Raw genomic sequence first — 13,599 nt, 5'->3', positions numbered from 1 at the left:
CCATCCCCTCGCTTGGGACTTTTAGTGGACCTTGTTACCAGTATCTAGCTCAGTCTGCTGTGTTCAGGTTATCATCTTTGAACTGTCTCTTCTTTGACAATACTTCTTTGTTTGAGAATTTCTTCAAGTTTACTCTTCCTTCTGACCATGTTTCCACTGTAATTCTAGCTAATGAGTAAACTGAGTGCGGACTGCTGAGCAGGATAGGGTTAACTTGTATTTGGTTCCTGTAATCATTTGCTATATTCAGCCGAGACATTGGGGCTTGGCCTAAGAATAAACCAAACGCAACTGGTTCCACTGCTGGGCAGAGCTCCAGAACTTCCCTAAAGGTTGATTGCCCATGACTTTGTGCCTCTGAATTGAGGTTGAGGGAGAACAAGGAAGCCTGTTTCACCTCCCCTTGGGGATGAGGTAAGAGCATGGATACATACTACTATTGCATGATTGGTGCATGGTAACTCATTAAACGGCAGTTATGCTGTGGTGTCTGAGAGCTTCCTCAGTGGAAACTTCTATGAAGGCATCCATACCGGTGTAAGGGCTCAAAGCCTATCATGTTTCTGGTGGCTCCATCAAAAGCCATCTGGGTTTCAAACAGATGAGTGCAGAGCTGGGAGTAGGGGTGATGCTCACCCAGTTATTCAGCACCTGATTTAGGCTGAGCTGGGTCTTCCCTGTAGCCAGTGGAGGCACATGGCTCTCCATGGGGTGAATGCTAACACTATGTATGTCCACTGCTGACTGTATAAAGAGCTACACTTGAGGTGTGGTAAGAATTCCTGTCAAATGTAGACACTGTTGGGAACGCCATGGAAAAAGGGAATTAAGTGTATATAAGGAAACCCTGAAGTCCACTTGCTGTGAAAGTCACTCTCAGACTGGCTATCAGCATATCAAGAAATCATTCCATCCGTTTCTCTGTCATATTGTGGGGGGAAAAGATGATAAAATGGATTAATTGTTCTCCTGTTGGAGGATCTAGTAGTCTACCAACAGAAAAACGATTCCAGGTTAACTCTGTAATGGCCATTAAAGACTTGGAACAAAACAGTTAATAGCAGCAAGTAGCTTAGGTTAATAATTAAGCATGCTCAATGGATGGCTCTGAGCTGTCTGTGACAGGCATTGAACTTTGAGAAACTAGTCTGGTGGGTTTCAGCACACAGTGACTCAGTTACCCATGCAGGGGCCGAACTGAATGCCTAACAACCTCAGACTGAAAGTTGTGGTAGAGCTGGTGTCAAAGGGATGGAGCAGTTATGCTGGTGTCGGAGCCTCTGCACTTGACTCATTGGAGGAATCGAAGAACAAATTGAATAAGGTAAGTAATACCAGGAAAAGCCCTAATAAGAATAAAAAAAAGTAAACCTAAATGATCTTTTATGCACCTGCCCTGAAATAGGTTCATGTGCATCAGGGCTCTGGAGTCTGATCTCTACAAACTGTAGTTAGGGTAAAATGTGCAAGAAATAAAGGGGGGGGGGGGGGTAGTTACAGCAGGCCTTGTGGTAGAAAAATCAGTAGAAGCTTAGAATTTGGCTTTAAAGGGTCAGTGTGTTTGCTGTGGTTATGCGGTAAGTAAAGTTTCTGCCCAGCCCTCACCTCTGAGAGTGTCGCTCTCCTGTTGCATTTTTTCTACGGTGCTAACTCACACCGTGCATCTCTGCTCTTACCCAGCAGCTCTGAGGAGGCTTTCTGTTTGACATTTCATGACCATGATGTATAGCATTTGGATGATCTTAAAACCATGTTTATGGTAATAGCAATAGGGGAGGGAACACATGAAAAACTTTTAGCTTTGTTATAAGGTTTGCCTTTCCTAGAGGACCAACCAGCAGACTTGGTTTCTGAAACACCCACATCTATGGATGCATTGCATTACACTCTAATCTTGCAAAAAAAGTCCCCGCTCCTAAGGGAGGGAGAGGCTTTAGAGGCTGTGCAATATCTCCTTTGGTGTCCATTTTAGATCAGGAGTGTGCTTTTCAAGCAAATCAACTCATCTCCAGATAAGGTGATTTATTCCATGCCACAGAACTGTCCCACTGAACTGATGCCAATCCTTCTGGATAAATTCAAACCAAGATTGGCACCAAAAACCACTCCAGCCATTAATGGATGTTCGGTCCTTGGGGCTAGGCTAAAGCTAGTGCTATGCAACACCCCTAAATGTTTGCAGTGTGGATGTTGGGTCCTCAGCATCAGTTGCTTTGCTCTGCAGTTCTGCTTCTTTTGGGTTGTGCAACAAATGCAGACGTCTTTATTCTGGCTTTTGTATTTTTCTGCTATTATCACCAATTGATTTGCTGCCCTGTCCTGAGCAGTTCTGTTTTCCATTAATTCCCTCACTTTTGCATGAGGTCAGTATATTGCTATCAAAAATATCCCAATTACCAGATCAGTGTTGGGTGTCTCAAAGTGCTTGGAGAATGCTTTTTCTCCGACATTTTGTCAACGGCCCTGAAACTCGTTAATGTATTATCTGGCGAAGGCCAGATGGAAAGAAATGGGAACAGAGAAGCAAGTTCCCTTCCCTCCACTTTCCTCTTAAGGAAGGAATGCACAATGCTCCAACAATATTCAGCACCCTTGGACACAAGTTGACCACATCTTCTAATTAATGTTCAAGAGCACTTTGTGCCTATAGACCACAAGTAACTTCTCTGCATGTGTCAGTCCTTTTAAAAATTACTTAAACCATGAGGTATTCTGAATTGCTGTAGCAGTAACAAAGACCATCACCCCCACTTTTTTCCTTTTTAATTCTTTGATTAGTCTTGTTTTCTTTAACATAGCCAATTGAGTTGATTAACAGCTTAATTTTGATTGGTTGTACGAACATTTACAGAAGGCAGCAAAGCAGAGTGCTATGGGCAATTGTTTAGGCTTTTTCAGGTGACCTGACGGGCTTTCACAAATGCACAAGAGGGCTTGAATCTTTGCAGCGTATACATTGACTGAAGCAAGACCGCTACATGGAAGAACACATGAGATCTTGGTACCATTGTCCTGCGGAGGAACTGGGCCTGAGGAAAGTTGAGGTCAGTTCTTGTCCTTTTGTCCAATAACTGGCTGGTGGAGCAGGGATGTGAAATTTCTTTGCATCATTTTGCTCTTCTGTGGGACGTGCATTCTCTCTTTGAGAGTTGGTGATTATACAGTGCCTCATACAGTGATTGTGGATTTTGCCTTTTAGGTCCTACCGTAACAACAATCAAAAACCTATATTAGGTTCTTGCCATATGATTTTATGTTTTGGGCTTTGGTGGTCTGAGCTGAGTTTTAACAACCAAGAGATGTTCTGAGTAAAGGGAACAGAACCCCACGAAAAGTAGTTGTCCCAGTCTCTGTACTCGCTAGCGAGAATTTGAGCTTCTTTCTCATTTGCAAATGTGGCTAAATAAATTTCCATACTAGTACAAAACTCAGGGTGAAGGCAGTAGAATTTTTTTGTCTATATTTTTAAATGTTAGAACAGTTCCTCACACAGGCTTTGCAAAGAGAATGTGTGATATGTCTGGCTATGATAACAAGTAAGACCAAGTAACTTCCTAGTGTACAAGGGTACTCAAATGTTTATTTTATTAAATTTTAGAACAGTTCACAGCTGTTGGGGTTAAATTTACCAGTGTTCTTCCAAACAGTTCCTAGGCATGCCTGAGGAGCTGGCATGGTCCATTCCCAGTTTGGAGCTAGCTGTGTAAGGCTAGAGAGCTTAATAATGTAGAAAAGTCCTACCATTTGGCTTTGGAGCTGGAGAATGAGCATGGCATGATTTAATTTAATCTAATGCAATGATTTCACATGAGGAAGCATGGAGCTAGGAGATTTCATCATCAGGGGCTCTAAATCCTGTAATTGTTTTCACCAGTTCACCTGTGTCTAATGCTTAATTAGTCAGCCACCTGAAATGTGGCTCCAGTGGGGAGAAAGCTCAGCCTGAGCCTGTCTGGAAAGCAGTCTGCTCAGAGGGCCATGTATTCTGTGCAGGTTTTTTGCATGGCAGGATAAAGAGTATGGTTTGCAATATGTTGATCCCTTATACTGTGTGAGATGTGACTCAGTGTATTCTCTGTGACTCCACATCGCAGCCCATCTTGTCTGTATTGTAACACGGACCATTGCTCCCACAGCTTTGCAGTGTGAAGAAAAAATACAGGTGGGGTTTGTTTTAATGTTACAGGAAAGGTCCTAAGGCCCCAAGCCATGATCCTGGAGCCTGACTCCCATGAAATCCCCATCCAAAGTTCAAGATGAACCCTTGGAAGTCATTCTTTCTGAGTGCCGAGCTGATATTCCTTGCAGGTGGGTGATAGAGAGGTGTTGACTCCAACCACGCTGGTCGTAAAACTGCAGTAAAATCTGATGCCACTGGGTTGGATATGGGTTACTGTGAGACATGGAGAAGCATCTCTTAAAGGTGTTGGGTATTATGGGATATTAACTGCAGTATACCAGACATTATCTGTCCATATCAGTGGCTTTTCATGGTGTTATATCCATAGCCACTGGAGATTTCTGGATTAATTGTTAATTATTTTTCCTGTTCTATCTGGGTTCATCTCATGGCTGTTGTTTTCATTCACTTGGTGATAGTCATATTGCTGTTTGCATGTTGATAGTAAGGGTTCATGATGCAAGTGTGTGCAATATTTGGGTTCAGTGATCAATACTGGTGTTCGGTGAGATTGTGTTCAGGTGCAACTAAGAAGTTGAAAACCTCCTGAAATGCTGAAAAGGGAAGTGGATATCCCTGTAAATGGACTTCTGGAAAATTCTGATCATTGGCTACAATAAAAGAAACCAGCCACTGGTTCACCTTTATTAGCTTCAGAGGATGAGGGTCACCCTAATAAGTCCTAAATTACCTTAAGCATTTGATGCCTTTATGAAAGGCACAGCATAGCAAGTTGCAAGTGATTTGATTTCAGGAAGCAGGAGTTTCTTTCCAGGCCTGTGTTTGTTTCTTTCCAGGCCTGTGTTTGTTTCTTTCCAGGCCTGTGTTTGTTTCTTTCCAGGCCTGTGTTTGTTTCTTTCCAGGCCTGTGTTTGTTTCTTTCCAGGCCTGTGTTTGTTTCTTTCCAGGCCTGTGTTTGTTTCTTTCCAGGCCTGTGTTTGTTTCTTTCCAGGCCTGTGTTTGTTTCTTTCCAGGCCTGTGTTTGTTTCCTAAGGACTTTGGCAAGAAAGAGCTGGACAGGCTGTCTTGGAACCAGAACAGGTTATGTTTTCTGGGTAGCCCTAAGTCTGGGAGAGTGTACAGAAGACGGCAGACTCATTTCTTTGAGGGCTGGGGGAACAAACATGAGGTTTACTGTCTTTATTTTAATTATTGAGGAGAACAGGACACTCAGACTGTAGCTTGGTTCCCCAAGTCATGAAGGCATCAAAGCCCTCCTGAGGGGAAGCAGTACTGTTGCATGGAGGAGACAGTTGGGGGAAGAAGGATGAGCAATGTGACTAATTTGGATGCCTGCGAAGAAACGAGGTGAAGGGTGGGATTACAGGAGGAGAGCTGTCTGACCACTGTGTCTCACCCTGAATGAGATATTTTAGATGTTTGCATTGCACTTCAGCCTGATGCATCTGGGTTGTTTTTGCAGTGACAGCTATGGGATTGCTCATTAAGCCCCGAGAAGGCAGTGTCGCTGGAGGGACGTGGATTACTGTTACTCTGGATGGTGAGTTTTAAACTTTTACAAAGCACCTGTTGAAAGTAGCAAAGGATCAGCTCCATACTGAGATCTGTGGTTGGAGTGATAAAATGACAGACCCTAAGCAAGCGGCATGGACTGTGGCACCCATAACATGAAATTGGCTTCAAATTATTACTTCATAAGCTATTGCTTATAGTTGCTTGTTTTTAAGTTCTTTCTAAGCAGAAGTCAGATTTTTACCTTATTTTTGCAGATGTAGGGCTAGAAATTTCCTCCCTGCCACCCTTTTTTTGAAGAAAACCTGAAAATCTCTGTTCATAAGTCCTATGATGTTGAAGCTTTAAAAACACTAATGCTAAGCGTGAGATCTGAGTAAAAAATTCACAGAAATTGATATGTCATGCTCTTTTGGGCCAAAACCAGCTGCAAAAAGCTAGACCTGATTTTCCACAGTGTTGACTATTGATTCATTGGGATGAGAGTTGCTTTCTGAGTCAGCTGTATGTTTGGTTTAGCTGCTTAAGTTCTGACACTCCATCATTCATAACTATGATGAATGATATTAGTCTTATTTGTCTGAATATTGTGCATTCACACAGAGATGATGAAATGGATGGAAGAAAGGAAGCTCAAGTATTCAAGGGAGTTGTTTACCCTGAGTGGCAGGCAGAGACAATCACAGCTGGGAACTCACAGTTCAAGCAGAGTCTCTTTCTTTTTGGTGGGGGGAAGCAGACAGCTAGGCCTTGGGAGAAAGGGAAGAACCTTCTTGGGACCAGGAGGAAATGGAGAGTTTGCTGCAAATCAAGAAACATTGATGTCATTTAAAGTGAGTCTGTGGGCTGAGAACCACCTGTGAAGATCGTGAGCAAAGGCAGAGCTGTTTGTGAGCCTCCTTCATTTTTAGTTGTATTTTATCATGCTACAAAGGTGAAGCATGCTAGTTTATGTTCAGGTAAAGCTTGACTTTCTGAAGGTTAAAAGTCGTTGATCCTTTGGACAGGTCACTCCAAAGAAATGGGCCAAGCAGATCTATATTACAGCACAAGCCGACTTGAGGTCTTGTCAGCAAAACTGCAAGGCATCAGCAACTGCAAAGACAGTGTCAAACGATGCTAATTTTGCAGGGCTTTAAGTATCTTGTGAGCATGTGTTTTTTTCCAGTGTAGATGGCTGAGGCGATTAAAACTCCTAATGACTGTCAATCTCTGCAGTAGAATACATGTGGGAGAGACCAAATATGAGACCAAATACTGTATTAGAGGCAAAAAACCATGCAGCCGCGTGTGGGATGAACTTGGTCTTAATGTGTGTACTGGTTCTGGCTGGGCTAGTTAAATTTCTTCATAGTATAAAAAACATAGCTTGCTTGGTGCTCTATTTTGGATTTGTGCTGAAAAGTGTTGATAACACAGAGATGTTTTAGTTACTGCTGAGCAGCATTTGCACACAGTCAGAGTCTATTCTGCTCCTTACACTGCCCTGCCAGCAAATACGTTGGAGATGTATAAGCAGTTGGGAGGAGACACAGCCAGGACAGCTGACCCCAACTAGCCAAAGGGATGTTGTATAACACATGATGTTGTGCTCAGCAATAAAATGGGGGTGGGGTGAGGGTGGTGGTGGAGTGGGGCTTCATCAGTCAGTTGGTGGTGAGCAACTGTTTTCATTTGCATCACTTGTCTTTCCTGGGTTTTATTTTTCTCTCTTTGTTATTTTTTCTCTTTTCCTTACATTCTGTTGTATTAATATTTCTTTTTCATTATTACAGTGTTTGTTATCTCAACCTGTGACTTTTCTCACTTTTACCTTTCTAATTCTCTTCCTCATTCCACTGGGATGGGCAGGGAGTGACCAGCTGTGTGGTGCTTAGTTGCCAGTTGGGGTTAAATCATGACAATATGAAATTACAGAAACATGATTAAAAAAAGCCTGATTAAGGGCTCTAAGCATTGTGCCTAAAGAGAAGCTGGGTTGGACAAAAAAAGTTTGCTGTGTGTGACTGAATGTGAGTGATCCTGTCCTCACAGAACTCTTCTGATTGATTGCTTAGGCTCAACATCTCACCAGCTAGAAAGTGTGTCTCCAGCCAGCGCATCCCCGCTGGAGGTCTTCCTGGTGAATCCAGACCTGCCCAGGCTGCCATGTGATGTGTCTCCTCTATATTTTGACTTATCCACTGTAAGATGCAGAACAAGGTATGATCCATGACTACAGTATGGGTGAGACCTTACCGGTTGTCTGGTGGGATCCTCATTTTCTTTCAGTGTCTGTACAGGCAATTTGGGAGTTGAGGGAATTCTGACGACTGCTGCTGTGGCTGCACCTCATCACCTCTGAAGCTGTGTTGCATTTATTCTTGTTTCAACTTAATGAAGCTCTAGACTACCTAGCATGAGAGTCAGTGAGGCTTCTTGGAGAGGCTAGGCTTAGATCTTCAGTGGTTTGTAGACACCTAATTCTTAGACACAAAACTCCCAAGAAAATCTTGACAGAGATTTTACCAGCTCTTTGTGTCCTTGACCTGTCCAAGGTCATAGAGAGAGGTTATGAGTAAAGCAGGAAACAAATACGGTTTCAAGCACTGGCTGGGCAATCTAAGCTCCCTGTTTTCTGTCCTGTCATAACTTTAAAGAAGGTTGTTTGACTACAAGATGAAGGATGTTGCAAGAGGCTGTAAGAGTGACCCTAACTGGGCTCTTCCATCTCTTACTGCTATGATTTGGCTGGGAGTTAATTCTGCTGAATGCTGTGCTGGGAAATTGTGTGCATTAAGGATGCAGCATTAATTCACAAACCAGGATCAAGATGCCCTGTAGATCCAGGCAGCCCTGGGTTATTTTAATACTAATGAATAACAATTATTGTCTGAGCATGTCTAATGAGCATGTCTGTGTTTTGCATTAATGTACAATTTGGATAGAGTTCTGTAGTAGTCCTCTCACCTTCTGCACTTAACTGTAATTTCTTGCTGTGCCTCCACATTTCTTTTAAATCTTAGTTTTAGTGTTTGGGTTCATATGTGTAAAGGTTGGGTTCACAGTATAAATTTGCTTTGCTCTATTGAAGCCTCAATGAACCTGCTAAGACTACCCTGTGAGGGAACTGACTTTTCCTAAAAAAACAAACCCAATCTGTATAAAAATAATATAACACATTTTCTTCCACCTAGGTCTTCACCCCAGGAGGGTTCATATTATGTGGAGGTGATCTTTAAAGGACGTTTGATTAACAACCTGACTGATGCAGAGAAAGAAAATTATACTTTCAAGGTAATCACCAAGCAAATATAGAAGTGATGATAAAGAACTCAAGGTATTGAAGGGAGTCTTAACTTCAGACATAGTATCACGGCGAATAGGTTGACATTTTCTCTCTTATATGCTGTATGTATGTTTGTATGTCAGGACAAGATGTTAGGATGTTCCTTCTGTCCCTTGAGACTGGGCGCATCAAGGTACTCATTAGTCTGGCACAGGATAGACTAGGTGACCTAAGAGGTCTTTCTGAATCAAAAATCTGGGTCCAGGTAAATCTCCCTCTGCACTTAAGCCACACAGAAGACCCTGTGCTGGCTGCTTCTGGTGTTACCCTCTAAGCTGCAGGGCTGACAGCTAACAGTCTGCATTGACAGGTAGCCATGGGCAAGAATACCTCCCATGGGCACTGCTGGTTCCAGGAAAGGACATCCCTTCAGGTCTAGAACAGCTCTCCATACCTAAGAAGAGCAAGCTTTAGAAAGCTCAGACCTCAGCTGTGATTTCATATCTGTTGCTCCATTGTTTTGAGAGTTTGCTACTCCCCCCACTGACCCTGACCAGTATTTTCCCTTTGGCTTTCAATGTCAAAGTAACACTGTCTTGGGAGTTGTGGGGTATGGTGGTATTTGACCAGTTGAGGATGATGGTCTCAGTATCTCTTGCAGAGCAGAAAACTTAACCATGGCTGTGTGTTTTGTGATGAGGCCTGGTGTATTCAGAAGTCATATCCCACTTCTGTGCTAACTTTGAGAATTGAGCAAGAAAGCCCAGCATTTTCAGTAAATTGCACATTAAAGCTGAAGAGTCGTTGGGTGGTTCAGCTAGCTTAGAGAGCTGATGAAAAATCACCAGGGGATGCTGTTAATGAGGCACATTCCAAGCTAAATAAAACACAATGTGTCTCTTTGTTTTGGGACTGGGACCTGGGAGCTATGCGTATTAAAAATTAATTTTGCCTCCACATTAGATTGAAAAAGCCTGCTTCAGGCAGCAACAAGTCTGAACAGCTCGGAAGACTTGTGTCAGCTAGTGGCCCTAGCTTTCATGCTGCTTTTGGCTTCTTTCTCCACATCAGCTCTAGCTCAGGGTATGGCATGATGTTGCCTTTGCTTCTCAGAAGTGGTCATCACTGGAGGGAGTTTATGACTACCCCTTCATCTTTAACTTGACCATGAGGAGGAAGGCAGGCAAAGACTGAGCGTTGAAAGGGAACGAGGTTCAAGGAAATCTCGGGGGTGGATGGGGTGGGGAAACCCCAATATATGTAATGGTGTCTTTGATTTGATTCAGTAAATGAGTTTTTAATTATTTATTGGACTGACAGCAGCATCTGTAAGTGCAAGTAAGAATGAGAGAGGGCTCAAAAAAAAGGTGAAGAAGCTGAGTCCAAAAAAGAGCGACGAAGTTGGTGAAGGGTCTAGACCACAAGTCTTAATGAAGAGCAGCTGAGAGAACTGGGGTTGTTTAGCTTGGAGAAAAGGAGGCTTGGGGGGACCTTATTGCTCTCTACAACTGCCTGACTGAAATAGAGGTTGGTCTCTTCTCCCAAGTAACAAGTAATAAGACAAGAGGAAATGGCCTCAAGTTGCACCGAAGGAGGTTTAATTTGGGTATTAGAAAAAATTTCTTCACCAAAAGGGTTGTCCAGCATTGGAACAGGCTGCCTAGGAAAGTGGTTGAGTCACCATCCCTGGAGGTATTTAAAAGATGTGTAGACTTGGCACTCGGGGACATGGTTTAGTGGTGGACTCGGTAGTCCTGAGGTAATGATTGGACTCTGTGATATTAAAGGTCTTTTCCAAACTAAACAATCCTGTGATTCTAAATAGCATGTTCCAAGTTATTTATTTATTTTTAGAGCTGTAGTTCAAAAGTGCACCTTCCCTTTCTGTAACTCTGATTGTGGCTTTCTCAAGATTTCCAGCTCTTTTTCATTGCCTGTCCAGGTACTTCCCCTCTGACACCAAACCACACTGTCCCAGCTATGTCAGCGTGTTACAAGATGATATGCAGCTAACCCAGCACTGGATAATACCCAGTGTGCTGGAGACAATTCCTTATCCACAGCAAGAATTTTAAAAACACTTCCAAAGAGCTTCACTGCCTTTGTATTTTCTGTAGTCCTGGGATCCATATGCTCAGTTTGGACATAAGGCACTTTTTAGCTGCTGAAGCCATCCATTTATTTGTCCTCTTTGGTTTGCTATCTTCCAGGGAGGGACAAGGACATTTACAGAATATGATGGTTCCATGTGAGTTAACCCTGTGTGGAGGATGTGTGCCTCTGGCCACTCCAGAGATGAGTAGTGCTCCCACATGCTTAGCCATTTGAATAGGATTGCTGTCAATGCAAGCAAAAATTTTCTAGAGTAATTTTGATTAAAAGAAGTCTCTCAGGTTTTAAAGCCAACTGGAAAAAAGAGGCAAAGGGCTGTTCTACTTGAACATGCAGCCAAAGCATGTGCCAGGTCAGGTCTGTGTCTCAGCTGCTTTGGGAGGCTGATGATGACTTTCCTGTACTTGGAAAGCATCCCTGTGTGTTCCCCATCTTCTGAAGGCCTGCTCCAAAGCACAATCTCTGCTCCTTCTTGGATTCTGTTTAAGTCAAAAATAGTACCCCATAGCAGATTTCCAGTATTTCCTTGCTGTTCCCTCAGAGGCCAAGTTAGTGTTTTCACCAAAACACCTCTGATGCATTAAGATGGACCAATGCAAGCTTTTTCTTTGCTACGTTGCTTTAGGGTACCCAACAAGTTTGCTGAAGGCTAACTGAAGTATTTTACTTTGTGACTTAGAAATAGTTTTGAAGAGTATACTATTGGGAAGAAAAATGGTGCCATAATGCAAGATAAAATGGAGGTCTCGACTTCAGATAAAGCATAGCTTAGAAATTTTATTGTGTATTAAACTGTATCTTCTGGAACTGACTCAAACCAGGGGGGACAATCTGGGCACAAAAGGGGATGTAAAAATAGCAATAAGCTGCTCTGAATGCAGGGGGGGCAAGAAGGGTGTATGTGTACTTACTTCCTTCTCAGAGCAGGACTCTGCCTCAAAGATGAAATCTGAAGTTTAAGTCTCTGAAATGCTGTTGCCAACCATGTTGTAAGCAATATGCAATCAGATCTTGTTGGACTGCTGCGAAAATGACTGCCATTTAACAACAAATTTCTCTTTGCAGTTCTCTGCTGCGCAGACGCCTGTGGTTTACCAAATTAGTCCACCATCTGGCATCCCAGGTACGGGACCTTTGTTTAAGCTGGAGCCCACTTTAATTATTATTTGATGTTCCATACATTATCCTTATGAGGGATCAGTCTTACTGGGGATTAAAACGGGCACCTCCAGAAATTAATGTCCAAGCCCATGCTGAACACAAAAATGGGTTTGCATAAGGGGAGAGAGTTGGCAGCGCTGGGTACATGAGAAGTGGGTAACACGCAATGACCAGGTTATTTGGTACTTGGCTTGGGCAGCCCAACTCTGCCTGAGTAGAGAGATGTTGTTCAGGAGGTGGACAGGTCTAATCAGTCTCAGCTCTTGAGTTGTCTGCACTTAGTTATTTAGTAGTAGTTTCAAGAATTACCTATCGGGTGATGATATTGCAATACCATATAGACCTTTTGGTTATTGGGGCTTTAGATCAGACTTTAAAGTTACATGAGAAGACAGGAGTTGGTTTTGGTCTGAATGGTTAGCTGTTTCCCCCCTATTTCTAGTCTATATATATTTGCAGGCTTGTTTAGAGAAAATTCAAATGCTGATTTCCAGTGTCAAGATTAATCAAAACATTTTGGTGTCAAAAGTGCAGAAAGGTACCTGGATGATTAGATCACAGAGATGCTCCTAAATCTAGATTCTTATGCCTTGCTTTAGAGTGCCTGTATGGAGCTTTCTGTGTGTTCGCTGGAGGTTTGGCCTCCCAGTGTAGTCAGTGAAGAATGAGAGTAATGTTATTTGAGTTGTCCTGGAGCATGAAGGACCTGCATGGAGCAGGCAGATATGAAGCAGAACCAGGAAGACTCATTCCCTTCTGGAGTCACAGTGGGAGGATAAGGTGCCCCAAATTTTTGACGGCTCTGTGTGTGTAACTGAACCAAGTTGTCACCTAGTGTGGTCAAGGGAGTATTGGCAGTGATTCAGCTGGCCACATATATGCTGAGGTCCTCCTTTAGACCTTGACCCTTTCTATGGTACCAATCATGTCATTTTGGTTGCCTTATGAGGTTCTACAGTAGAATTTGGATAGAATGTGGGGTTTAGTTAACAAAAGAGTTGAGCAAAATGTCTTCTCAGTACAAGTATTAAAGATCTGCTTTAAATTCAGGAATCATTTTTTTTTTTTTTTGTGGGAAACAAAGGTGTGTGTTTTGGGAAAAGTGAATTAAGTGCAAAGTCACCTTGAACTGTGGTAGAAGCTGAGAGCAGCCATCAGTGCAGCCAGTTACGCACTTCCGCAAAATTCACAAAGACCAAGAACAACTTCTGTTTGCCTCACAAATTCTGCAAATAAATTATCTGCTTCTAAGACTCCAATTTCAATTTCTTTTTAAACAGGAAATTTAATACAGATTTATGGGAAAACAATTTCTGGAAGATATGAGACGCTGGACTTCAATGTGGATTATATTGATGGGTAATTATATACAGGCAGCTATCTGACCCAGTCCCTTTAAATTGGCA

The 13,599-nt window shown here is 42.7% G+C and overlaps 1 protein-coding gene across 4 annotated transcripts in view; it reads left to right on the top strand.

The window, feature by feature from the left end:
* Nucleotides 1–343: 343 nt before the first annotated feature.
* PKHD1 (PKHD1 ciliary IPT domain containing fibrocystin/polyductin) overlaps nt 344–13,599 on the top strand; it is a 275,282-nt gene continuing 262,026 nt past the window's right edge. For 2 of the 4 annotated variants that reach the window (XM_040598034.1, XM_040598037.1), the window contains exons 1-8: nt 1,114–1,324; nt 2,889–3,044; nt 4,187–4,308; nt 5,603–5,680; nt 7,710–7,854; nt 8,829–8,928; nt 12,098–12,155; nt 13,474–13,552. In XM_040598034.1, the coding sequence (XP_040453968.1) occupies nt 4,257–4,308; nt 5,603–5,680; nt 7,710–7,854; nt 8,829–8,928; nt 12,098–12,155; nt 13,474–13,552 (512 nt within the window). In that variant the 5' untranslated portion in view covers nt 1,114–1,324; nt 2,889–3,044; nt 4,187–4,256. Of the gene's footprint in view, nt 415–1,113; nt 1,325–2,888; nt 3,045–4,186; nt 4,309–5,602; nt 5,681–7,709; nt 7,855–8,828; nt 8,929–12,097; nt 12,156–13,473; nt 13,553–13,599 lie in introns of those variants that run through there. The other 2 variants (XM_040598035.1, XM_040598036.1) reach the window with 2 other exon arrangements.

This window comes from Falco naumanni, chromosome 6 (assembly GCF_017639655.2).
Source record: "Falco naumanni isolate bFalNau1 chromosome 6, bFalNau1.pat, whole genome shotgun sequence".
NCBI classification, from domain to species: domain Eukaryota; kingdom Metazoa; phylum Chordata; class Aves; order Falconiformes; family Falconidae; genus Falco; species Falco naumanni.
This window is presented reverse-complemented; position numbering and strand designations above follow the sequence as displayed.